Source organism: Vipera ursinii (assembly GCF_947247035.1).
Source record: "Vipera ursinii genome assembly, chromosome: Z".
NCBI lineage: Eukaryota > Metazoa > Chordata > Lepidosauria > Squamata > Viperidae > Vipera > Vipera ursinii.
The window spans coordinates 105,955,045-105,982,151 of NC_139517.1; the positions used below are offsets into that span (position 1 = coordinate 105,955,045).

At 43.5% G+C, this 27,107-nt stretch overlaps 3 protein-coding genes across 4 annotated transcripts in view; 1 reads left to right on the plus strand and 2 right to left on the minus strand.

The window, feature by feature from the left end:
• Positions 1-137: 137 nt before the first annotated feature.
• RPP38 (ribonuclease P/MRP subunit p38) lies at positions 138-3,818 on the minus strand. 2 transcript variants are annotated; one of them, XM_083376404.1, is made up of 2 exons: positions 2,801-2,855; positions 138-1,563 (listed from the first exon to the last, which is right to left on the minus strand). In XM_083376404.1, the coding sequence occupies exons 1-2, from the start codon at positions 2,838-2,840 to the stop codon at positions 698-700; spliced, it is 906 nt and encodes a 301-aa protein (XP_083232530.1). In that variant the 5' UTR covers positions 2,841-2,855; the 3' UTR covers positions 138-697. The 2 variants fall into 2 exon arrangements, with proteins under 2 accessions (XP_083232530.1, XP_083232531.1); XM_083376405.1 differs by lacking the exon at positions 2,801-2,855 and adding an exon at positions 3,662-3,818 and having other exon boundaries at positions 454-1,563.
• Positions 3,819-8,053: 4,235 nt separating this feature from the next.
• ACBD7 (acyl-CoA binding domain containing 7) lies at positions 8,054-27,060 on the plus strand. Its single transcript, XM_083376406.1, has 4 exons — positions 8,054-8,304; positions 24,115-24,232; positions 24,322-24,384; positions 24,467-27,060. The coding sequence occupies exons 1-4, from the start codon at positions 8,293-8,295 to the stop codon at positions 24,538-24,540; spliced, it is 267 nt and encodes an 88-aa protein (XP_083232532.1). The 5' UTR covers positions 8,054-8,292; the 3' UTR covers positions 24,541-27,060.
• Positions 17,058-27,107, minus strand: part of CROT (carnitine O-octanoyltransferase) — a 30,339-nt gene continuing 20,289 nt past the window's right edge. The window contains exon 18 of the mRNA XM_083376396.1: positions 17,058-17,505. Within this exon, the coding sequence (XP_083232522.1) occupies positions 17,352-17,505 (154 nt within the window). The 3' untranslated portion in view covers positions 17,058-17,351. The remainder of the gene's footprint in view (positions 17,506-27,107) is intronic.

Below are 27,107 nucleotides of genomic sequence, written 5' to 3' on the forward strand. Positions count from 1 at the left end.
CCTACAGACTGGGGAAGATAGACATTGTAACCCAAAATATCTGGAGATTAGGAAAGGCCATCCTAATTAATTGTAGAAGGCACCATGAACTGATTATAATTTTTACCCCACGTCATGTACTATGACCAGCTTTTTGATCTCGCCTTAAGGTTACCAACATCACTAGAAACAAATTTTATATATACATGTAAAAACTTGTAAAATACATGTATTTCTATGCTTTATCTACCTGCAGAAGCCATATTCCAAAAACGTATACCCAGGATAAAAAAGTTATATTTATTGAATTCATAATCCCTAATAAAAATCACCTGGAACAATAGGCTATTTATATAATGAACTGATTTTTCTGCTGGCGTACATGAACACATTCTCCTTGTTTCTTCTAGCAGCAGAAGAAATTCACTGGCTGGAAATTGGTTAAGGAAAAGCAAAAGAAAAGTATAAAATGAAAAATGAAAAAAAAAATTAGGGGAAGAGATAATAGAGAATGGAAGGATTTTTTTAGGCATTATATTCATTGGTTAAGCACTCTACTAGATGGATACAGTTGGTTGTTTTTTTAAAACCCAGATGCCTAGTTTCAATTCCAATGCAAAACTAATTTGGAAAAAAATGCTTTTATTCAGTGATATGACATTATTATACATCATAGCTTAGGCTAATGGAAATCAAAAATGTAGGGAAGAAATCAATGTTACTTTGAAATACGTTTTTTAGTTTTGGGAAGCTTCCGGCATTTTTTTGGATTGGGAACTACATTTTTAACTTTAAGTGTCTGCAGAGCTATAGTAGGGGAAGCAAGTAGGCTGTTATCTGCTAGTTTCCGCTTGTGACTAAGACAGCTCCCTACTGGGGTAGAATCAGTGAATTCGGCAGCTGAAATAGTCATAACGTTAGTATCATTTATTAAAAGTGGTTCAATTCCATGCTGCATCCACGGCAGTTCTAAATTAGGAATTCGTGGAATAATTACCTCAAGTACCTTTGCAAACACATCAGCAGTTCTTTTAAACCCCAAGGCCAGCACAGATGTTAGTCCAAGCACTGGGGCTAATGTTTCGCTCAGACGTGGAACTTGCCCAGCAGGGATAGCTCGACTTGCACTGAGTGGAATCAGATGAGATGTTAGCAAGGCAGGTTTGGCAGATTTGCATACCAGTACAAGACACAATTCATTTTTTTCTAAAGCTCTAGTTACTTCATTAATCCCAATAGCAAGCTGGTTCCTGATTTGCACATCGGACCACCCACATGCTTTTGGGTCATCGGCCTCTTTGTCCTCATGAAATTTGCTTGGAAGATTGCAACACTCTTCCTTTTTCCGCCTTTTTCTGGAGGTGCTTTTCATTCTCTTCCGATCCTCTATCTTTTTAAACCCAATCTGTTTCATGACTTCTTCCAAGGCCTGCAAGACAAAATGCATATCCTCTCCTGGCAGTGTACACCATTGTGGAATATACGGGTTGTTCAAAGATGTTTTCACAATTTGTTTGGATTTACGGGCTGATCCTTTTCCCCGCAGAACAGACATTTTGGTGTGCTTCCACTTTGGAACTCGAGCTGAAATGAACACAAGAGGAAAGGTTTTAAGTATTTTGCTTAAAATGTAGCACTAATTTAAAAGAATGAAATGTCACATTCGCTTTTCTTATATTGACTTTATGCTATTGAAGCTGTAATTTCACAGCTGAAAAATCTTTATCCCTGCATTATTGAGGAAAAAGCTACACCCAAGCAATTACAGTACTGTTAATGATTTGTCTACAATAATAAAAAAGCCAGAGTTCACTCAATGTAGAATTTTCTACATTGGGGCACAAATAACTAAATTACCATATTCTGAATGCATTGTGCAAAAACTATCTCTCCTGAAAAGTCTGAAAGATGGAAGAAAAAGTCGAGGCAAGACAGAAGCAAGATGGATGGATATGGTTACATCGGTAATGGGAGCACTGCTCGAAGACCTGAATGACCAGGCTGGGAATAGATCATGCTGGATGTTTAACAATGTTATTACTGAAATGATACAAACTTGACGACACATTAGTTAATCAACAGAAATCCCAGCAGGGACTGGAAGGGGTGGAGCATCATGAAAACCTTTGAACCAATAGATTCCCAAACTCTTTTTTGCTTGCAATATGGGGAAACAACTAGACCAGGGGTAGGCAACCTCGGCTCTTTTATGACTCATGGACTTCAACTCCCAGAATTCTTGAGCCAGCCATGCTGGCTCTGGAATTCTGGGAGTTGAAGTCCATGTGTCATAAAAGAGCCAAGGTTGCCTACCCCTGAACTAGACTATCCCAGAAATGGAGTAAATTTTTTGTCCCACTGATGTTAATTGAAGGAAAAAGTACCGTAGGTAAAAATAAAATAAAGAGAGAAAAATGTTGATCTTCTAGGCTTGAACAAACCAACAGGGTTTAGAAAGTGGCAACGTCTGCAAATATTGTCATATCCTTCCCCTATTGCAAGACAGTTCATACTATCAATTGCCATCAACCAAACTATGTTGTGTTCCAACCACATACACTGTACACACATAAAAGAATGATAAAGAATAGGAAGCAACAGCTATTAAGTATTTCTGAACAAACATCCCTTCTTGGTTACAAAATGGTTGCGTCCATAACCTGATAGTTTAGGTTCTCACAATATTAACTATCCAAATGACCTGTATTTATACAATACACTAAGCTAAAATAGGCTTGGCTAGGTTGTTATCCTCTCTTGAAAAATATATAAGGCTGGGAAAGGAACATGAACTCAATTAGAGAAATGAAGGGTGACCTACTAGAAGAAGTAAAGGGAGAGATGTGCTGGAGCTGGCTCATGAAAGTCAATTTTAAATTTTGTAGAAACTGCTCAGCCAGTTCTTAGCAGAGCTAAGCCACAATACCCAGCATGCCAATCAGCTGTTCAGAGACTAGCAGCACAGAGAAATGGACTGGAACCGGCAGAGCTGGCTGCCAAACATCTACTAGTATACCACAATATAAAGAGCCAAGTTGAAAACTGATCATCTTGGAGGTTTATCTATGACATCTATGTGGTTCCAGGAGCTGATATCAATTTGAGGACCCATCATCAAGTTTCTTATCCAGTATGTCATGCAAAATAGTGTAGGTTTCTGTGATAGATAAGAGCACTGAAATCAACCTTTACATGGATACACTTGTGCTTCCTTGGCAAAAATATGGAAATACCTTCTTTGACCCTTTTTACTATTCCCAGATCCCCCCCCCCGCCCAGCCCCATTTCCCAGTTCACGTTAAGCTCCTGCTATTCTTTCCTCCACTTTCCAATCAGGTCTGCTGTTGCTTAACAAGGCCAAACAGCTACTGCTATTCGCCATTTAAATGCTTCTAACTCCCCACTGACAATAAACATTCTGTTCTATTTCCAGAATATTTCAGAACACTTTTCTCTGCTAAACGCTTTAAACAGCTGATAGGCAATAAAACAGTGATATAGTATCCCAGCACAATAGAGCAAATAGAGCAAGCGGGGTTTTTTTTTTCCTTAAAGAGAGCTTATTGCATGGAGCTCTTCCATCCGAATTTTGGGTTTGCTATCAATGAAGCAGGCAAAAGACAACGCTGCATACTCCTGCCAACAGCTTCACTTCAGGGAGGGGCTGCTGTCTCGAACCCACCGGGAGGCTCCGAGACTCTCCAGACTGTTGGCTACACGCCACCCGCTTTCCCTCCAAACTCCAGCGGCCTGATCAATTTCTCTTCCTCCACCGATGGAAGCGCAGCGGCGCTCATGCAGGTATCTTTCCCATGCCGTGTTCAGCAGAGCAGGAAGCGGAAGAGGCCAGTTGCTCGCCAAGCTAGGCCCACGCTCGCCTCGACAGCGCCTCCTCGAGTCTGAGAGGACTCTGGACCTATCTCTCTGCATTCACGCTCTCTTGAGCGCCCCCAAAAGGCCATGCCCGCAGAATTGCCTGAACTACAACTACGTTGGAAAAGCCGGAACAGAGTTCCTGGAACGGACTCTTTTAAATAAAAATGATGTTCCTAATAGTGCAAAAAAAAAAAAAAAAGAATGATGCAGGACACAGTACAAAGTAAAAACAATAAATAAGAAGCCATCGAGACATTATAACTCTTACAAGGTTCGATTAGCTCTTAACGCTTTATTTATCCGTAGTGGTTGAATAACTCAAAACTTTTCTCCTTGCTAGCCGAAAAGTGAAATTCACCAATCAGGACTAGTGATGCAATTAAGATTAAACTGCAGTTAAGTACCACAGACAGGTCCCATTTACCAGTGTGTCATCTGGTGGGACCAGGAAGAGAGTCTTTTTTTTTTCTGTTATAACGCTCACATCATTCCCCAAAGCTTGACCCTACCAACCTTTGGAAAGGCCCTGTAGACATGGCTCTATCACCAGGCCTGGGGAATCTGGCAATGGAGGGGAGTTCTTACAATGGATACGTCGAGCTGTTGCATGATGAATTCTGCTGCTGATAATGATTTTTTAAAAATGATAGTTTTTATATTTTTGTTCATTGATTTTTCATTTGTTTTTATTGGATTATTTTTATGTTGTGAATTGTCTAGAGATTTTAAAAATTCCAATTAATTTAATTCCAGATTTCACACAAAACATGTCCCACGTCAATTCTGAATAAAAATTCACATTTTGAAATGGAAATGAATGTTTTATTCTATCATTCCTCTAGTCCTGTGAAATGGTGATTTTGGCTAGAAGTTAGTATCAATATTTCACTCCTGCATCTATGTCTAGCAAAAAATTGGGTTGTGTGGAAATCTGCATTCTATGCAGCAGTTCAAAATACTTTTTTTGTAGAAAAATGATTTAGGTCTTCAAGCATCAATACTTTTCAGATTTCAATAATAGAATATTTGATAAAACCTTCTAAATTGCATGACACATTGGTTGGTTAGCTTGGCCTTAATTGGTTCTTTTTTGGTTCTTATGTGTTATCAATTTAGTGTTGTCTTTTATTAACAGATCTTTCCCAGGAAGATTTGTTTCCATCCTAGCTCTTCAGGTATCTCAGTAGTGCACCCGCCAATACTACAAGCAAATCCATCCACCTTGCTACTGATCATCCTTATTTCTCTTTCCTTCCACCTTTCTTAACATTACAGAGTTGCATCTTTTCAAAATGTGTCCAGAATACAATTTGCACCTACCCAGCTGCACCTTGAATGAAAAACTGGACAGATTGGTTCTATTATTTAGTTATTTTTATTTTATTTTAATTCCATTTATATCCCGCCCTTCTCCGAAGACTCAGGGCGGCTTACAAGCTTAGCAGTAGCCTTCATTCTATGTATATGCCTGCTTATTAGGGCTTTCACACACACACCCTAAGCGGCATTATTACAAAGTCAGCTTATTGCCCCCAACAATCTGGGTCCTCATTTTACCTACCTCGGAAGGATGGAAGGCTGAGCCTGGTGGGATGCGAACCTGCACTAATTGCAGGCAGCTGGTGTTACTTAAGGAGGCATTAGCCCACTGCTTACTTTCTTGGTTTCCCAAAGCCAAACAGCAAAAGCATCAATTTCTTGCTTCTTCAAAGTTCAATATTCACATGCCACACATTCACGTCACAGAAAAAACTGTCGCTTAAATGATTCTAAGTACAAACATATTCTAACATCTGAACTTCCAAGCATTTTACTGCTACATGACCATCTGTTTAGTCTGCAGTCTATTTCTTGGTCCCTTTAACACTGACGTTAATCCTAAAAGGTAGACGTATCCACCCCTTACTATGAGTTTTAGAATTGGTGACTGTACTGTATCTGTTACCTTTAGTTTGGTCTTTTTGTTTAATAATCCCATTTTTTCACTAGACCTTAATTTTCATTACTGGAGTTCTGAGATAATTTGCACTTTCAGTCAAAATAATGTCATAAGCACATATTTTTCTTTTTGCTGTTTTACATCTGCACTCATCTTCTTCCAATCCAACCTCTTTCACTATATAATCTCATATAGGCTGAATAAATATTGGGAGAGTATTTAGCCTTGTCACACTGCTTTACCAAGCTGTTTTTTCAACTTGTGGCTCTCTCCTGTATATAGATTTCACTTGAAGATAATGAGATATCCAGGGGTTGCAGTTTCCCAAGCACAACTAAAGCTGTTTCTATAATCAATTGGTTGCAAATTTACTTTCTCATCACTATTATAACCCTGAATAGTTGCTGTAAACAAGGCAGTTCCTAAATGAGAGAATCTATAGTGTTTTCTGACTTGAACTGGCTTAAGCAGTGTTGTCTTGCCTCCTGCTATTTTAATGTAGGCAACTTCATTCCAATAGGACCAATTACGCTGATTGTGGAAAGAATGTCTGCTCTCCTGGTCACTAAAAGCTATTTATTTTTTTCCATTTCACTATGTGACATTGAGAAGAGTTGTGTCACTTTTAACCCAGAAAAAAAGTGTCAAACTGTAGTTCCGCCCCCTCTTTTTGGTTTGGGAAGGGTAAAGAAACGGAGGAATCTACAAATAAGAGGTCGTAATGAACATCGGGTCATCATCATGGCCAGAACACAAATGAGTTGAATCCCATGAAAGTCATTCTTAATCCAGTCTCATTTCTAGTTTATGCGCAGAAGACAAGCAATTTAAACTGCAGTGTGGAAAATCCCTTAAAAGTATTGGGAATGAGATTAGATATGCACATTTAGTCTTATTAAATAGAGAACTGAATTAGGATGCAATAAGGAGTCTTTTAAAATTTGCTGAGCAATAGAAACAAGCAAATGATTGTCAGTACACTTTTTTATTGTATATTGTTTAATTATTTAAATTTTATAAGAAGCAAAGTCCATTAGAAAGGAAACCATGCCACATGCACTGAAATACATTTTCAGAGTTGATTTTCTACAATTGAAATCAATAGGAGACATCAGAAACCACAGTGCTTCACTCTAGCCCAACTAGTTTATATAATTAATAATGAACTGTAGGCAGGGCTGCTGAAAAACAAGAGATGTGCTTATTAATTATGGGTATAAAATAACTGTTAAGAAAATGGCCAGGGGCAAAATCTCCCAATCCAATAAAATAATCCAGTAGAATTTGATCAAGAGAATATTGACTAATATATTTACCTGAAATACAATTCTCCAAAAAAATTTCTTTTAAAATAAATGTTGCCTTAAATTAATGAATTTTTGAAAAAAGAATGGCTATATGTTATCTATTCCAAAGTTGTTTTCTTGTCAAATTAATATTAAATCTTTTCAGATTAGTAATGCAGAAAAGAAAAACTAAAAAAGGGGAGGACTGAAATGTCCTTCTACTTTATTCTAATCTATTCTACTTCATTATAATTCTGGGTTGGGGGGCAAAATACAGGAAAAAGCATTTTTGGAGTTCTAGACGGCATTTTTTTCTAGCTGTCAAACAATAAAAGTTGACAGTGGCTGGACACCCCCTTCCCCCAAGTATAGCTTCTTGGTTTCAAGGCTAAACTTACATACTTATCTGATTTAGGCATTTGCGGAGAAAGTTGCATAAGGCACCTGGGTAGGCCAATCATTCTCTCTCAGCTTAACTCATTTCAGAGGGACTTGGTTGTGGGGAAAGAAGGCGCGCTGGACATGTTCGCTGTCTTAAATTATTTCAAAAATAATAAAGGCGGGATACTAATAAATAAAATAAAGCAATGAACCCTCAACTAACCACACCAGCTGAATTGACGCAATTTAGTAGATACGGGACTGAAAGGGTACTGTGAACGCGACCTTTCTCTTCTCTTGACAGATTTAGTCCCAAGCACTTTGCTAGATGTCCGTCTATTCGGTGCCATGAAGTATACGAAACTATCTGCTGTAACAATCAACTCTTAATTGTGCTGACGACTATCCTACACCACGGGGGGCAGCCCAACAGACGCTGCGCACTGCAAGGAGGCTGCGCTTATCTTGCAGCAATCCCATTGCGCTGAAATCTGACCCTCTTTCTCTAGCTTCGAGATTCTCGCGTTGCAAAACAACAAAATCTGACCGAAGGAGAAGTTCCCTTGCTTTCCTTCCGCCTAGCAACTGCTCCCCCTCTGGCTCCGATGCTTGCTTTCCATCTGTCTGTTTCGACACAGACAAAGTCCTTCTCATCCCGAGTTTGCGTCGGTGCACTGACTACAGCCCTTGGAGTGACGTCACAAAGCTCGGCTCTAGGCAGAACCACTGGCCTGCCCGAATTCACAAAAGAGACTGCGGGGTAAAGCGCGCGCCTAGTGCCCAGTCCGCTGCTCGTTCGTAGGAGTTCAAGTGTTCGGTGTACGAAGCAACATGACACTTCAGGTAATGAAATAAAAAAGGGGATGAGGAGAAAAAGAGAACTGGGATTGGTTTACCTTTGTTGCTTCCGGACTTAATATCACATGAAAAACTGGATCATGAAAGAGGGTTGAGTAGCGGGGGAGAATACGGTTACTTGCTGAAAATCAGCTTAGCTTCGTCCTCTAAAGCAACTTTTCCTTTAATCTGCGTTGCCGCGGGACATTGATTCACAGACTGGCCAAACGCATTTTAATCTGACCTGTTAGGCGAAGGGGTCAGTTACTAGTTCCGTATGATGTGCGAACTGGGTTAATTTAATTGAGTTGAACTGGGATTCTGATTAACCGTGGAAGAGATTCGTGTGAATAAAAGTAGATGTCTACTTTGAGAAAAGTTGATACTCCAATTCTGTATTCAGTTACTTGGAGGAAGTCTCTTGGCACTCGGCAGAGACTGATGAATCCTCGCTTGTTTAATTAGGCTGCAAATCCGTTACTGAAATTGAAACAATGTACGGCTTTGTTTCTGTGTGCAGGAGTTTCTCTTCTTTCTTGGTTGAGAAGGAAGCAAGATCTACTGATTTAAAATGGATTTGTTCTCCCCCCCTCTTTTGTCTCTTACTGTGTGTTATGTATTGGGCTTGTGGTGTTACCTGCGGTGCTGAAGGAGCTAACGGCTCTCCAGCAACCCAGACTGGCTGTCTCCAGTCCTGCAATTGGTCAGCCTCAGGCGGCAAGCATTCAAACCTATTGGCTGCCACCTAGGGGCTCTTTGTGGCCCAAGCTTCAGTACAGTTCCAGCAAGAATAAAAGAATGAGTTTTCCTGTACTCAGCCTTGTGTCATCATTCCTGCTCACCAGAGCCCACGACTTAACAGTGGCGACGAGGATGGGATCCTGCTTCACCGTTTAAAGGGCTGAAGTCAACGAGGGGTCGGCAGTACATGCTGGAGGGAAGAGGCATTTCTTTCCCCCCCCCCTCTAGGCCAGCTAGTAAGTTACGCTAGCAGCTGCGTACTCAGAGACCGCATTCCCTGAGCCTAGAAGTAGGATCCGAAGAATGCAGGAATCTAAGGAAGATGCTGAAGGTTGGCAAACTAAGAGAGTTTGATGTGAAGCATCCAGAAGAATGGCTGTCTTACCTCTTGCACCGACGCCCATCGAAGCAGTATCATATGCATACCTTAAGAAGAAGCTGACCGGGCACTTTGAGCCCAAGATGTCGGAGATAGTGTGGTGTTTCAAATTTGACCAAAGAGTGCAGCTACCTGGGGAGACAGCTTTGGAGCTTATCGCGGGCCTAAGGCAGGCCGCATGCCTTTGCAAGTTTTCAAATTTAGAAGAACGACTAAGAGACTGGCTCGTCTGTGGCCTTCGGGATAGAACCCTTCAGCAGAGACTGTTTGCTAGACCCAACTTAACGTTTTCTGAGGCACAGGACGAGGTGATGGCCGACGAAGCCGCCGGGGGTGCAGTGCAGACAGTGCAGCCCACCAAACCTTCAAAGGTCGAAGATTCCATCCATCTTGAGGTCACCAAATGCGTTGGAGAATCGTCAGAAGATGAAGAAACCGAAATCAACAAGCTCCAAAGGCAACCAAACGCGCAAAACCGCGGCAACCACCAGTCTGAGAACGATTACAAGGCAGTTCTCTTACCTAGATGTAAGGGGTGCAGAGGCAACCATCTTCGTGCCAATTGCAGATTTCACTCAGCCACATGTAGAGCTTGCGGAAGGACAGGCCACATCGCGGTGGTTTGCAGAGCCCGCCAGAGAGACAGGCCACCCAAACACCAGTGGGAGGAACCGACTAGGAGAGGTACTGGGGCCCAGGGTCCAGTTAGTGTGGGGTTCTTCAGAAGCCAGAGAAGTGTTTGCCGCATCGGGGCTCAACGCCCCCTCAAGCCTAAACTTAAGCTCTTGGTAGAGTTACAAGGAGTTCCATGTAAGATGGAGTTGGACTCCGGCTCTGCAGTATCGATCATTTTGCAAGACACATTTGACTTTGTGTGTAGGCGCAGTAACAATTGAGCTAAACTAAGATCCTCAGATATCATTTTAATGGATTTTCAGAACGCTCACATTAAAGTTAAGGGTGAAGCCACATTATGGGTAAAATTTAAAGGGTTTGGGGGGCACCTGGATGTAATAGTAGTAGGGGGCCAAAGAACGTGTCTTATTGGATTTGATTGGTTTGATGCTTTAGGTATTCAGATTACTGGCATAAACCGGACACAAACTGCAGACCTCATGACTGCGAAGAATACGCAGATGTTTTTGATTCAACCCTGGGGACATACACTGGCCCGCCAATTTCTTTTAAGTTAGATCCTAATGTTGTTCCAATTAGGGTTAAACCTTGCAGGGTCCCCTTTGCCTTAAAGCACAAAATTGATTCCAAAATTGATAAGCTTGTAGAACAGGGCGTGTTACAACCTGTTGATGGGGGGGAGTGGGAAACTCCTATTGTCACCCAAACTGAAGTCCAACGGGGAAGTTCGCATTTGCGCTGATCACAAAGGCATATTAAATAAGGCCCTCAAACAACATGCTTACCCAGTTCCTGTAGTCAACCATATTTTAGCCTCCTTGCAAGGGGGAACCATTTTTGCTAAACTTGATTTAGCACAGGCTTATCAGCAATTGACGAGGCCACAGCCGTGGCTCAAACAATTATGACTCTAAGAGGGGCATTCAAGTGCTTAGAGTTTGGAGTCAATGTTGCACCGGGTATTTTCCAAGGGATTATGGAATGTACACTTAAGGGTATTCAGGGTGTCTGCCCTTATTTTAATGATGTTCTTATTGCTGGGAAATCCCCAGAAGTGTTGGCCAGAAGGCTCAGGGCTGTTTTGCAGAGGCTTTGCAAAGCGGGACTCAAATTAAAGGACAAATGTAGTATTGGGGTCTCATCAACAGAATTCTTGGGGTTCCACATTGATGCTAATGGTATTCACCCCGCTGATTCTAAAGTGAAGGCCATCAAAATGGCTCCTAGGCCAAAATCAAAAGGAGAGCTACAAGCATTTTTGTGCCTCCTAAATTTTTATCACACATTCCTACCTCATAAGGCAGCAATAGCAGAGCTCCTCCATAGGCTGCTTGATAAAAAAGCCCCTTGGAAATGGACTAACTTACACGAAAAAAGCTTCCAGGATTTGAAAGCCCTTCTGTTAGAAAAGTCCACTGTAACTCATTACATACAGTCTAAACCTGTATGTCTTGCATGTGATGGGGTGGGGCAGTCTTAAGCCACACAGAAAAATGGGAAACAGGTTGCATTTTACTATTTACTATTGCATTTTACTCTAGGACATTATCCTCTGCTGACCGCAACTATGCACAGATTGATAAAGAAGGCTTGGCCATAGTTGCTGGAGTTAAGAAATTTCATGATTATTTATATGGCAGGGATTTCACTGTCTACACTGATCACAAACCTCTGTTGGGATTGTTCACAACTGACAAACAAACCCCCCACATACTATCTCCAAGAAAGTTGAGATGGTCTATTTTTTTGTCTGCATACAATTTTAAGTTAATTCATAAACCAGGGAAGGAAATGGGCCATGCGGATGGCCTCAGCAGACTACTACTGCCACTAATGGATCCTGATCCAGCTCCTGCTGCTAGAATACTGTCCATACAGGACTTACCTGAGTTTCTCCTCCACGCAGGGGATATTGCTGCTGAAAATGCCACAGATAAAATTCTGAGTAGAGTGTTGTTATGGGTATACACAGGCTAGTTGGAAAAAAGTCCAGGCTCTGAATTTCAAACTTACTTTGTCAGGAGACATGAGTTGTCTGCGCATAAGGGCTGCATTTTATGGGGGAACAGAGTCATAATTCCCACTTCCCTAAGAGACAGGGTCTTACACTCTTTACATGAAGGCCATCCAGGCATTGTCAGAATGAAAGCTTTAGCTAGAAGCTACCTTTGGTGGCCTGGCCTTGATAAGGCTATAGAGGATCAAGTTCATGGTTGTTATACATGCCAGCAATCTAGGCATGAAATGCCTCAGGCCCCAGTTCACAGCTGGGAGGAAACGCACACTCCCTGATCTAGGATTCACATAGACTATGCTGGGCCTTTTCAGGGGCAGCTTTTCCTGATAGTAGTGGATAGCCACTCAAAATGGCTGGAAGTAATTCCAGTTCCTAATATGACTACTGCTAGGACCATCCTGGTGGAACTTCGGACTGCCCTGGACCTTCGCTCGTTTCGCCGGGACCTGAAAACTTGGTTATTTGATCTTTCTGGCCTGGACTGAGGGGTTTTTAATTTAACTTTAAATTTTAAATTTTAATTTGTTTTAATTGTGGGCTAGTCTTAATTTAATTCTATTTTAATTGTATTTATTTGTATTGTTTTAATTCGCCCTTTAAACCGCCCTGAGTCCTTCGGGAATAGGGCGGTATATAAAATCAATTAAATAAATAAAATAAATAAATAAATAAAACTTTTTGCAACACATGGGTTGCCTGATGTCTTAGTTTCTGATAATGGGGCCCAATTCACTGCTGCTGAATTTCAGGCTTTTCTTAGAGCTAACCTCATCAGACATGCAACATCTGCACCGTTTCATCCTTCTTCGAATGGACAAGCCGAATGCATGGTGAGGACAACAAAGGAGGCACTCAAGCTTATTGTCACAGGTGACTGGATCACAGATTGGCAGATTTTTTACTCTGCCAGTATTCTACACCCTGCACTGCTACAGGCAAAAGTCCTGCTGAACTACGTTGGGGAAGGCGTTTAATTACTAAACTGGACAGGTTCCATCCAGACAGAGTGGCAACAGAAGCCTCTCGACCAAACCCCCTGAGGGGACTGCACATGGGCGATTGGGTTTAGGCCAGAAACTATGGGCCAGGGAATTTATGGGTTCCTGGTCAGGTGACCAAGGCATCCGGACCCCTATCTTATGAAGTGGGGTTGGAGGGAGGGCGACTGGTCAGAAGACACATCGACCAACTCAGGAAAAGGTTTCCAGAACGGTCACTAAGTGAGGACTGCAGCATAAGTCCCTCCCAAGGTCTTCAAACTGGTAGCCAAGCCAGCCCACACTGGAACCACCAGGGTTTCCCCTTCTCAGCAGAAATGGAATCTGAGGAAGAACCGGGAAGCATGGAAGTGCAACATGGAACCCCTGAAAAAGCAAGCCAGCTGAACCTCAGCAACCACTGTGCCTACTCTGCAGAACAGACTGAGTCTGGGGTGGGCCAACCTGGTGAGGCCAGCCAGAGCATTTCGATTCCCCTTGACACTGGAGCACAAGGGGACATGGGTCTACCCAGCCCACCAGGTAAGCTGGTAGACCACAAAGTGAGGGGAACTCCAAGACATTCCTCTAGGCCACACAAGCCTCCTGTGTACCTCACAGACTATATTGTAAAATAAAGTGATGTATAGTGTTGTGAAACTTGTACCACTACCTATAGAAACTTGGGCATTTTGAAACTGCCAATACTGCTTTGTAAGCATTTTCATCAGATGTTTAATTTCATTGTAGTCCTTACTGCATTGGTAAGTCTGTTCAGATGTTGTTTAATGTCATTGTAGCCACAACAAATTTATAAGTATTATTTATTTATTTATTTATTTATTATTTCATTACGGTTGTTGGGAGTGATTAATAAGTCTTGACAGTTGTTAAGACTATTTTAAGGGTGTCATAGTCTGATCTAAGAAGGGAGGGGTGTTATGTATTGGGCTTGTGGTGTTACACCACTTGCGTTGCTGAAGGAGCTAACAGCTCTCCAGCAACCCAGACAGGCCGTCTCCGGTCCTGCAATTGGTCAGCCCCAGGCGGCAAGCGTGGGTTCAAACCTATTGGCTGCCACCTAGGGGCTAGGCTATATATTGTGGCTGGTTGCGGCCCAAGCTTCAGTACAGTTCCAGCAATGAGTTTTCTTGTACTCAGCCTCATGTCATCATTCCTGCTCACCAGAGCCCACGACTTAACACTGTGCATGAGCACAGAAATGGAATTTAATACTTTATGCACAGTATAAATACGGTCCTTGAAAAGGTTTAAGGATTTGTGACTTTATAATTTCTTCAGCCACGTTGACTGCAGAGAATCTGGTTGATATTCCCCAGGAGGCTATTCTATCTATTGAGAATAATATGTGTGCTGCAATGAGTCCCATGTGGAGAAAAGGCAGATGTTTCATAGTAAAAAGTGCTTACCTAGGTATGGTTGCTGCCAAAACAGTTTGGATTTTCTACAAAAAGCAAGGATTTGCCTAACAACTGGATTAGTAGTTTAGTTTTAAATGAAATAGTTATATCATGCAATTCACGCTTAGGTTCGTATAATGAATATTAAAAAAAACCATGCTAAGTGATCAAACCAAAAGCTGTTAAATCCAGCCAGGCAGCTGCTAATGGGAAAATTGGAAATTGGACAATATTCCTGCTCCTTACAAGAGAAGCAGTGTGTTTCTGATTGCAAGAGCCTCATATCTTTGTTGTGATTAATAGCTACTGATAACTTTGCTCTCTTTATGTTGATGTAATCTGTCCAATTATCGAGGATGATGGCCATCACTGCCTCTTGTGACCATAAGCTGCATTGTTTAATTAAATGCTCTGTGAAACAGTATTGTTTCCTGATTCACCCAACATCTAGCATTGTGTATTGTGTAGAGGGAAAAAAGCCCCATTCTCTCTGCCCCACACCATGTGTATTTGCATGTAGATTTGATACTCATTTTTTTCTTAGCCAAATAGTCACCAATATTGTTACTTATCCTTACAGCATCTTGTCTGCTGTGGTTCCATTTTCAAACCCCCTACCTCTGTGGTGGCAAAACTATGATACGCATGCCAGACTGGGCATGTGGGGAGGTAAGGGGTTGTGCTGGGATTGGGGCTTGTGCCTTCCGCTGCCCACATGTGCTCTTCTGCCACAGATGCCGTGGCTCCGCTGAGGCTCCACACCCAGTCCAGCCCAGCCCCGGCATAGAAAGCGAGGCAGCAGCCCCATGTGTGTCCCTGTGCACCAGTGCATCCCTGCCCTGCCAGGCAAGTGGAGCCACGGCGGCTGCCCACCTGTGTTCTTCTGCCGCAGATGCCGTGACTCCACTTGCCTGGAGCCTGAAGGGAGGCATCTTGGTGCACCCGGCTGGGCAGCGACAGGCTGGATAGTGCCGGATGGCGGCATCTGCCCCAGGATGAGCAGTAGGTGGGGTGGGTGCTCCCGATGTCTGTGGGGGAAGAAGCGGTGAGGAGGCTCTGTGCCCAGTCCACCCCAGCCCCGGCAGAGCATAGGAAGCGAGGCAGCAGCCTCATGTGTGTTCCCATGCGCAAGTGCGCCCCTGCCCTGCCAGGCAAGCAGAGCCACGGCATCTGCGGCAGAAGAGCGCAGGCAGGCAGCGGAAGGTATGAGCCCCAATCCCAGCACAGCCCCTCCCCACTCTCCTCCTTCCCCCCTCAGAAGATCTACGGGGCTCAGGAGCCTCCCCCCATGCCACCCCACCCCTACGGGGAAGAAAACCATCGCTAGACACTCTTCTGTTTTAACTTTTTTTTCCTTGTCGCTTTTTGGAGTTTTCATCCTGCTTTCGTGAGATGGCAGCATTTAGGAGGGGGTGTAGCTGCCCCTTCTCCCCCAAACTATCAGCTGAGCAAGACCCCCTCCTTCCCACTGCCTCACCCACCAGAAGCCCCCTGGATCTCCCCCAACCCTGCCCGGCCCCCACAGGCATCCCTCCCCAGGAGCAACATCGAGCTGACCTCACCCACCCAGTCTGCCATGACCACTATAGCCACGCCCACCCAGCGGGCTACGTCCACCCGGTACCCAGTGAAACAAGTGTGGGCACTCAGTCTCTAAAACATTCACTACCACTGCCCTATCTTGTGCTGGTTTCTTAGTGCTATCTTCTGAACTGCTTGCGTGGATTTTTCCTTTATTTGAGCCTGCAAAGTTGTAGATAAACAGTATTTCACTTGCTTCTAGAAAATCAAAGATAGTTCCCACTTACACTCCTTGCCACCAGATCTTCCTCTTGATCTGACTTTATATAACACTTCCTCTTACTTTGCAAATGTCTGGACTTTCCCTGGTAGAGTACTGAAGTAGTCCAGGGAATAAAATTAGAAAAAAACAGTAATGTTCTTCTGAGTGGGCAACATTTGTGTGGGCTTTATAGCTAAGCTTTCTAAAATGGGAGATCATGTAAAAGTAATATAAGGTAGATTGGAAAGTTTTAAAAAAATCCCTGAGGAAGGAAGTATAAAACCATTTTTGTAGTTGTTAAATAAACTGCAGGTTACACACAAGTCCCCAAAAGTGAAACTCAACCCAGCATTTTCTTTATGTTGGGAAAGCTGCTGTTGTAATTCCTTCAACCAGTGGTTATTAAATACTGTGACAATGGAAGAGGTAGTTTGGTGTAGTGGTTAAGACATTGAGCTAGAAACCTGAATTTCTTGTCCTGCATTAGGCACAAAGCCAGCTGGATGACCTTAGGCCAGTCATTTTTTTCTCAGCTCTAGAAAGAAGGCAGTGACAAACCACTCCCAAAATATGGCCCCAAAAATCTGCAAGGGTATGTCCAGGCTGTCACCAGGAGTCAAGGCGGCCTTGAAGCCTCCCCCACCCAAAAGCATATTTACATAACCTTTAACAGCTTCAACAAATTGCTGGATCATGAGATTTCAGCACCATTGTTATGAAATGTGGAAAGGTTTTATTGACTGCTAATACCAAAGACAAGGCTAGATTAAAGATAATGTAACCTTAGCCAGTAGCAGCTTTATTATAATTTTATTCTAATACCTTGTAAAAATGTAATTGTGTAAAGCAATTTAAATTTGAAATCAGATTCTGAAACAGGTTCTTGCAACATCTAGTGATCCTGAAACTCTGGTTGCTGATCTTTATCCCGCTCAAAGTGCCACTTAGTAGAGAATAAAGGGTTGAATGGTAAAGGTTGCAGGGTGGGGAAAAAGCACCTCCCTGGAAGATGGAAACATCACGAATACCTGCTCAGCTGGGTGGGGCTGGGAACTTCATAAGATAATATCAGAAGCTGTTGTTGGAGGTAACATTTGTTTCAGCCAGCCTTTAGTTCTGATGCCCAGAACCTTTGATTGTGAATCACTCGTCCAGGGCAGCTTTTTATGACTTTTTGGAGGCAGCATTTCTGTGTATGATTTCCTAGCACTTGACCTCTATGCCTGATTAGTCTTTCTTGTCTTTTTGCATCTCTGGAACAAAACAAATGGAAGATATAAATTATGAATATAAATTTTGCAAATGAATAATTATTAATGCCATTTTACTTCATCATAGTTTTATTTTTAAATACTCTGTGTATTATTTCTCTAAATTATCATCATAAATTTCTTTATCATGATACACTAGAAACAAGGTTATTGAAATCTGGATTTTACCGCTGCAAATGATGTCATGCATATAATTTTTTTTATTATCAAGGTAGGTTCACCGTTAATACAATGCTAGACAACTCAATTTTACTTCAATCCATCTTAGCCAGGACTGGAGTTGCCAGGACATTTCTTGGTGTGTGTGTTTGTGTGCGCACGCCTGACGATGTAGAGCAGCCTAGCTGTGACTTCATGAGAGATTAATACTACATGGACCCTCACTTTCTTTTCAGCTTAAGGAAATATCACTACAATTGCACTCAAATATGAATCCAATCCAATGTCTTTTTAAAAAAATATTAAAATTACTTGTATTTTATTTTCTTTAATGCACAAAAGCATTATGCATTGCATTCCTATTAAAACTACTGTTGCTGGAAACCTACAGGTTTTGATAATTTGTGCACAACAACCCAGATAGCTGAAAAAAGGACTAAGGCTATGTTGATTGAACATAAAAGATGCTGGGCAGGTACAGTTCTAAATTTAATAAGAAATTAGGAATGCAAGACACAAGTGAACCATGGTGGTAATGAAAAAAATAAAAGTGACTTTGGGATGAATTTTTTAATATATATGTACTATCAAAATTCTTGATTCCATAATCCTTAACTGGGCAAAACAGTGCATCACAGAGCATCAATTTTTGAACCAAGGGTGGACTAACTTATAGAATGTATCCAAAATCTAGATCACTGTAGGATTCAGTTCTGAGCAAGTAGGTATAAAATTCTGCTGGGCAGAATACTAAAAATGTATCCTTTCAAGAGCTGGTTGTATAGCATATGAGATCATTGTATCATACTAATGATCTTAGTTTGAGTAGAACAAAACTAATTAGTCAAAAATCATAAAATTGTTCTCAAGGCTAAATCAGAGATACCCGTATATACTTGAATATAAGCCAACTCGAATATAAGCCGAGACCCCTAATTTTACCCCCGAAAAATGGAAAAAGTTGGTGACTCGAGTATAAGCCGAGGCTGGGAAATGCAGCAGCTCACCTTATGCTCCTCTCCAGAGATCTTCCCTCAGCAGCGGCCGGCAAAGTAGCTCGCACGCGAAACAAGCCCGGCAGAGGAGCCGGAGCGGCGAGCAGAGGCGCCCGGCCCAGATCCTGCAAGGCCCGGCCGAGACGCGCCCCCAGCAGCGGAGCTGCTCCGGCTCCTCTGCCGGGCTTGTTTTGCATGTGAGCTACTTTGCCTGATGCTGAGAAGACCCGCTTGGGCACTCGGGTTGCTGTCAGTCTCCGCAGGCCCTTCTCGTTTCCAGGAACGTCAAGCGCGCTTGGCTCTCCACCCCCACGGCAGGGCAGGGCAGGGCAGAGACTTGCTCGCCCTTCTGACAGCCCTGAAGAGAAACGAAGGGCTTGCAAACTCCCTGCGAGAAGCTGGGCGAAGCGCGCGGCTGGGCGAGTGTGTGCCTGCGCGCGTATTTATGAAAGAAACGCTCCGAGAGTTCTTCTTTCTCCGCCCCCTTGGGGGGAACTCTAGCGACTGCTGTAGCCGCACTTCTCTTCTCGGCTCCGAAAATAGGGATTTCTACTCTCTCTCTCTCTCTCTCTCCCCTCCCCACCCCGCATTCTCCTGCCTCTTCGATTGCGACAATAAAAGGGCGAAGGGTGCCCTGGTTTCTTCCTCCTTCCTCCCCCCCTCCCCTCCCCTCCCCGATTGTCAGGTGAGGCAGCTGGAGGTCTGGCCGGGAGATTGTAGCCGTTTTGAAACGCCGCGTCTTGAAACGCCCGATCAGCTGATTTTCGGGTGGAAGAGCCGCGGCTTGAATCTGTTTGCATCTGCCTGAATTAGACCGAAACGGCCTGAATTTGACCAGAGTTGCTTTGTAATGGCTGGAGGAACTGCAGAGGAGGTCTTGCCGGGAGATTGTGGCCGTTTTGAAACACCGCGGCTTGAAACGCCCGATCAGCTGATTTTCGGGGCGGAAAGAGCCACGGCTTGAATCTGCTTGTATTTGTTTGAACTTAACCAGAAACGGCTCGTAATGGCTGGAGGAACTGCGGAGGGAGTGAATGCTCCAGCCTGGAATATTTGGAAAGGCTGGGGGAACCGGATGAACTGCAGCTTAAGCGACTGTTGCCGGAGGAGCCATGGCTTGAAACGCCCCAGTTTTGGGGCAGCGTTTGCTTGTTCCCTCCCTCCCTCCCTCCCTCCCCTTTCCCTCCTCTCTAAATCCTTCCTTCCTTCCTTCCTTCCTTCCTCCCTCCCTCCCTCCCCTTTCCCTCCTCTCTAAATCCTTCCTTCCTTCCTTCCTTCCTCCCTCCCCTTTCCCTCCTCTCTAAATCCTTCCTTCCTTCCTTCCTTCCTTCCTTCCTTCCTTCCTTCCTTCCTTCCTTCCTTCCTTCCTTCCTTCCCCAGCCCTAATCCGGAAAGTGGAAGGAAAGAAGAGTAAAGGCTGGGCGGAGGAGGAGGGGAAGTTTAAAAAGGGGGCGGCGTTCCCTTTAAAAAGCCGCCCGCCACGCCGCGCTCCCTCGCAGCACTCGCGGCGGCTGGCTTCTTGGCTCCCGGTCTCCCCCAGGCTTCCCGGCTGTGATTGGCGAGCGAGCCTCCCGAGCTCCGGCGGCCGTGACATCAGCAGAAGCGGAGCAAGCAAAAGCGAAGGGGGAAGGAAGTTCACCAGCAGCACCTCGAGCCCGCTCCGAGCGCTGGCGGACGCGGAGCCGAAAGAGAAGCAGCATCTCTGCGCGCCCGGGCTGCTGGGGTGAAGTTGCAGCCGCCGCACCAACCAGCCGAGGAGAAGCAAGAGAAGGAAGTCGCCGCCGCTGCCCAGGCTGGGTTTCCTTGAAGGCTGCTGTTTGCACCCGGGAAGGAAAGTGCAGGAAAAAGGGCAAAGTGGCGAGCTAGCCCGGCATTCAACGTTTCTTCGCCGCTGCCATCCCCGAGAAGGCGAAGGGCTCCTATTTACAGCCACCCATCCGAGAGAAAAGCGGCTGTCGGTGCTTCATCAGCCTTGATCCGGGACGCAGCCTGACCTCCCCTCGTCCCGGGAGACTCTCGCTTCCCCCCACCCCCCACCCCCCACCCTCCCTACATCCCGAGCCTTCCAGATCTTCGCCTGCCTACTCGCGAGCAGGCATGTTTTCCAGCCAATCCGGGCCTGGGAGCAGGGCGCCGGCGGCACGTCCACTTTCCCCGCACTCTCCGTTCAGACGGCGCCCTTTGAGCCTGGAGTGATGCGGACGTCGGAAAAGGGCGCCGGGCGAAAGCAGCGAAGCGGGATCGCCGCGTGCCCCCCACTCCTCCTCCTCCTCTTCTTCTTCTTCCTCCTCCTGGTCGGCTTAACACCCCCATTTCGGCTGCTTCGCAAACTGCTTCCTCCACCCCACCCCACCCCACCTCACCCCTCCCCGCAAAAGATGCCGGGGTCGACAGCGTTTTTTCTACCCGGAACAAGCAAACACGCAGGCAACCCTGCACTATTCAGCTCAGTGAAGTCACGCTTGAAACGGCTTGAAACGCCCGATCAGCTGATTTTCGGGGCGGAAAGCGTGCGGTGTTGTTGTGTTTTTTTTCCTCCCCCCGAAAGTGAACGGCAGCTTTCCGTACTAGTGTATTGGCATGTCAAGACACCAGCACAAAGACCAAGGTACAAGCAGCTCTCCTTCAGTCATTATTGAAACATTTGATCAGCCCAACTTCTTCTTCTTATTATTATTATTATTAAATCTGTTTTTTAACCAAGCGTGACTTCACTGAGCTGAAGTGATAGCTCATACCCTATACTATTTCTTTTTCTTTTTTTGCTAGTGTAAGAATTCCCTCCAGCCTTTGAGCTAGAGGCCATGCATACAAAACAGGTTTGCACGTGTGGAGAATTGCTGTTAAAAGACAAAAGAAACTTTCATTACTGAACAGCAATGAGGAGCAAGCTCTAAGTTTGGGATAACAATTCAACATCCATTTATTAGTTGAGTTTATAATTCGACTTCTCTTTGCCTTGATTTAATCAAGACCAAGAGCCAGTTTGTTCCAGTAGTTAAGGCACGAGGCTAGAATCTAGGGTAGAAAGAAAGAGACCATCAATTCAAAATCCTGCTTTAGCCATGAAAGCCAGCTGGGTGACTTGGACCAGTCACTCTCAGCTCAACTCACAGGGCTGTTGTGGTGGGGAAAAATAGGATCAGTGGCGTAGCGTGGGTTGTCAGCACCCGGGGCAAGGCAAGTAATTTGCGCCCCCTAACCCGCTGGGCGGCCGCTGCACTGTCCCTCCCCCAGATAGTCCCTCTCTCTCTCTCCGCACCGCACGCCTGGCACCCCCCCCTCCACAGTGGGCGGCGACCCGGCGGCTCGGATCGGATTCGCACAGCCAGCACTGCAGTGAGAGAGAGTGAGTGAGCCAGGCAGGGGCAGAGAGCTGCGAGTGCGAGCGCACCCCGCCAATGTTGCGCCCGGTGCGGCCAGCCCCCCCTGCACCCCCCACACTATGCCACTGAATAGGATCAAAGTGTGTTGGATATATTACTGCCTTGAGTTATTTGTAAAAATAATAAAGGCAGGATACAAACAAAATTAAGAAAATACTTTTTAATACTATTTACAATTCTGTTAAAAATAACCTGGTTCTGTTTCATACAACACAAATTTTAAATGATATTGCCATATCACAACTCCGTTACGTAAAAGGGCGTCGAAACACACAATCTTTCCCCAAATATTCCACTGTTCTTAAAACTAATTATTACAAACGTCTGCTCTTCTATATAGAGCTGCTCTCAGTTCTTTATGTGCCTAATTTTCTTTTCCTTATTCTGTATTATTTTTTTTAAAAAAAATAAAATTATTTTCCCAGCATGCTTAGCATTCATTCAAATGTTCTTATTGTGTATATGGACAAAACCAAATAAAAAGTGACTTATTGCAGTGATTTTTGCTGGTTATATTAAATCAACTTTTCTCAAGCTGGGCCCCTCACTCAAAATTTCTAACAGACTCTTAAGCACCAGACTCAGGAAGACAATATGAGACAACCCTCCATGACAATTCATGTTTGACATAAGCCAAAATTTGATTTTTCTCTAAACAGTATGTGATTGTTTCTCACATACAGAAAATTCATTATTACATCTGTAACAAGTATTCTTTAAATAATAAACTGTGTTGATGAGGCACTTACAAAGAAAGCAAAACGTAACAAGAATTGTCAGAAAGAAATGAATTAAGACAGAAACAGTTATATAACTGCATCAAATTAAAATGTAGAAATAAATACATTAATGTGCATATAGGAATGAAAGCTACATGCAATTAGGAAAGCCACTTGGAATCTTTCAGCAACATACTGTATATACTTGAGTATAAGCCGAATTTTTCAGCCCACTTTTTGGGCTGAAAAAATCCACTTCGGCTTATACTCCAGTCAACAAAAAAAAAGAACTTACCGAGGACTTGCGCGCGGCCGAGCTACTTTGCCTGATGCTGCTGGGGTCGCCCGGGTGCCTCTGCTCGCCCTCAGCAGCACCTGGCCCGGAATCCTGTTTGTATCCTGCCTTTATTATTTTTACAAATAACTCAAGGCAGTAATATATCCAACACACTTTGATCCTATTCAGTGGCATAGTGTGGGGGGTGCAGGGGGGGCTGGCCGCACCGGGCGCAACATTGGGGGGGTGCGCTCGCACTCGCAGCTCTCTGCCCCTGCCTGGCTCACTCACTCTCTCTCACTGCAGTGCTGGCTGTGCGAATCCGATCCGAGCCGCCGGGTCGCCGCCCACTGTGGAGGGGGGGGTGCCAGGCGTGCGGTGCGGAGAGAGAGCGAGGGACTATCTGGGGGAGGGACAGTGCAGCGGCCGCCCAGCGGGTTAGGGGGCGCAAATTACTTGCCTTGCCCCGGGTGCTGACAACCCACGCTACGCCACTGATCCTATTTTTCCCCACCACAACAGCCCTGTGAGTTGAGCTGAGAGTGACTGGTCCAAGTCACCCAGCTGGCTTTCATGGCTAAAGCAGGATTTTGAATTGATGGTCTCTTTCTTTCTACCCTAGATTCTAGCCTCGTGCCTTAACTACTGGAACAAACTGGCTCTTGGTCTTGATTAAATCAAGGCAAAGAGAAGTCGAATTATAAACTCAACTAATAAATGGATGTTGAATTGTTATCCCAAACTTAGAGCTTGCTCCTCATTGCTGTTCAGTAATGAAAGTTTCTTTTGTCTTTTAACAGCAATTCTCCACACGTGCAAACCTGTTTTGTATGCATGGCCTCTAGCTCAAAGGCTGGAGGGAATTCTTACACTAGCAAAAAAAGAAAAAGAAATAGTATAGGGTATGAGCTATCACGCAGCTAGAAAAACAGAATATTTTACCACACATCTAGAATCAGAAATCAAGCACTCAATAAAATTTGTAGAAATAAACAGGTCACGTTGATACATGAAACAGTGATATTTCTTTAATGTTTGTTTTGTTTTCTCACCAGGCTGACTTTGAAACTGCGGCAGAAAATGTTAAAAAATTAAAGTCCAAGCCCACTGATGATGAATTAAAGGAACTGTATGGACTCTACAAACAGGCTACTGTAGGAGACATCAACATTGGTAGTTTAACGAACATTTAAGACAAATTGAGTATGAGAGCTCTTCTCAAGAACACACATAATGTTTATGGTTATATTTTCTTTCAACAGAGTGCCCTGGGATGTTAGATTTGAAAGGCAGAGCCAAATGGGAAGCTTGGAATCTGAAGAAAGGTTAGTTTTACTTTCAATAATAGAGTTTTTTCCCAGTGATAAAAAGTAAGACACCATAGTAACGGCTAATTTTCCATTCCAGGTATATCAAAAGAAGATGCCATGAAAGCCTATATTTCTAAAGCAAATGAAATGATCCAGAAATATGGAATATAGAATTTCCTTAACGTTTTATCTCTAAGTAGCTCATCATACTTTCAAAACTATGTTATTAATTTTAATGTCTGGCCTAAACCTTAATCTGTAACAATTTCATTTTAATTATTATGACATTGATTGTGCTTTACATTTTCTATCAATACATAACTTGTTTCAACCATTTTTTTTAAACTCATTCCAATAACACACTTTTGGCACTTTAAAGTCTCAAATATTTGTAATAGCATAAGCTTTTGTGATCACTGTCTACTTCATCGAGATGTGCGGAACATAATTCTGAGAGGATAATACTATAATATATACACATAGTGATTATTGAGTGTAGAATATTAAATGACAGGTCAAATATAGTGACAATTACAGAATAATAAATTATTAACAAAACTTGGATGAAGCACAATTTTGCATTTATGAGGTTCTTCTATTCAGGATAAGAAATCTTGGTTTCAGTTTAATATGCAATAAATATTGTTCAGTGTGCTGATGACGAGCTTTTTAATGAATTCTAGCTGAGCCATTTAATAGTCTTTATAATTCCACTTCTAAAGGATAGTCCTATTGAGATCAAGATAGTGTTGAAGTTTCCCCATTGCTCTTTGGTGTCAGATTTGGGTCGTGGTTTTGTTTTATTTCCAGAATAGCCAATTTGTGCATTATAAATTTTAGAAAAGTACAGCTAGTCCTCGACTTAAAACCACAATTGAGCCCAAAATTGCTAAGTTGGTTAATAAACTGTTAAGTGAGTTTTGCCCGATTTTACAACTTTTTTTGTCATAGCTATTAAGTGAATCACTGTAGTGATTTAGTAACATGGTTGTTAAGTGAATCTGGCTTCCCCATTAACTCTGCTTGTCAGAAGGTCACAAAAGATGATCACATAATCCCAAGACAACCATCGTAAGTATGAATCACTTGCCAAGTATCTGAATTTTGATCAGGTGACCCTAGGGATGCTGCAACAGTCATAAATGTGAAAAGACCATGACACTTTTTCAGTGCCGTTGTAACTTTGAACAGTCACTAAAGGAACGGTTGTAAGTCGAGGACTACCTATAACATGCTTCATATTGGAGATAAAATGTTCTATTATCACACTGAACTTGCACTGCCATGGTCAATCTGGGTCTAGAACTGGTTCTGGATTCTGTATAACTACACCAGTTTCTGATGGTTAACAGGTATTTATAGTTAAACCCAGTATTAACGATCAGGGCCTGTGAAAGAAAAGTGCCATTAATTGTCCACATATCGGTCTTTTCATTGTCATAATCTCTCCTTTAAACACGATTAGGTACAAATGGCATTAGGACAAAGCCTAATGATTTAAAATTTCCGCAAAATTTAGTAAGAACTCTGGGTGGAAATTGGATGTGAAGATAAATCCTACGTGTTCCACTACGTTGTGATCCAGACAGACAACCTATTTTAAGCAGTGTTCTCATAGCTGTTTCTCATTGCCTATCACTATTATGTAATGCTTAAAATTAGAATATTTCTGGGTCATGCACTTTGTTCCATCGTGTACAATGTACCAGAGAATGACAATTTGCCTTTCCTAAAATGTTTCCATATTATACCATGCACCTTTTTAAAATGTTCCTACAAAGTGATGAATTAGCGCAGGGCTTTTCAATCTTTTCACCCATTGTACCACTTTTAGGATAGGGCAACATCCAAGTACCACCAGTCGCCTAGTAAAGTGTCAAAAACTTGATGACCAAAAAAAAAAAAAAGAAAAAAGTGAAGTATAGGTAGTCCTCGACTTACAACACTTCGTTTAATGACTCTTCGAAAACAATGGCACTGAAAAAAGTGCCCCCCAAGCCACAGCCGAGCAAGACACCTGCCTGACTGCCCGGAGGTGCTCTTCCTCCTGTAAGAGGTTTTCATTGTTCTGAGCATTTCTATTGAGGATTGGCAGTGGGGGTGGGGTGTGTGTGTGGGAGGTGTTTGGTTTTTATTTCCCTCTGCTGGGTGGTTGCAGCAGGTTTTGGTCACTTCACATGACCCTGTGACCGTCATAAATATGAATCAGGTGCCAAGTATCTGAATGTAACTCACAAGCTGAAGATGCTGCAACATTCCAGCTGATCGGCGCTTCTGAGCCCTGACAGCCCTGCAGCTCCAGCCGTCTCATGCTCAGGCTTGTGCAGTGCTGCCATTCTCCTCTTCTGCTACCACTTTTCTAGGATGGTTGCGTACCACCTGCCAGGTGCCAATGTACCACAGGTGGTACCCGTACCACTGTTTGAAAAGCCCTGAATTAGCGAATGCATGGGCGAAAGCAGGGAGTGATCTCGTTCAAGGTACAAGATTCACTCCCATGAATTTTCGAGTTATGAATGGAATGGGCAGGCTCCAATACATTCTTAACTAGACAACTACCTGTACTGATCTCTTTCAGTTTGAAATCAATTGAATTTTTAAGGTACACTACTCTTCAGTATTTATTCTTTCAAAAACATTTGAATGCTTGTTAACTATCTTGTGTGGTGGAGTAATTAAGAATACACCTGCCCTCCCATCATAATGGAACAATGTAAGTAAGCTTAGATGAATAATGT

What these genes read in the sequence shown, in the direction of transcription:
- RPP38 (XM_083376404.1), bottom strand. Translation starts at nt 2,840, where the DNA reads ATGAGCCAGCTCCAGCACATCTCTCCCTTTACTTCTTCTA. An exon ending in CTCTCCCTTTACTTCTTCTA is followed by an intron (nt 1,564 to 2,800) that starts GTAGGTCACCCT and finishes TGTTCATTTCAG; the next exon opens with CTCGAGTTCCAAAGTGGAAG.
- ACBD7 (XM_083376406.1), top strand. An exon ending in TGTAGGAGACATCAACATTG is followed by an intron (nt 24,233 to 24,321) that starts GTAGTTTAACGA and finishes TTCTTTCAACAG; the next exon opens with AGTGCCCTGGGATGTTAGAT. An exon ending in AGCTTGGAATCTGAAGAAAG is followed by an intron (nt 24,385 to 24,466) that starts GTTAGTTTTACT and finishes TTTCCATTCCAG; the next exon opens with GTATATCAAAAGAAGATGCC.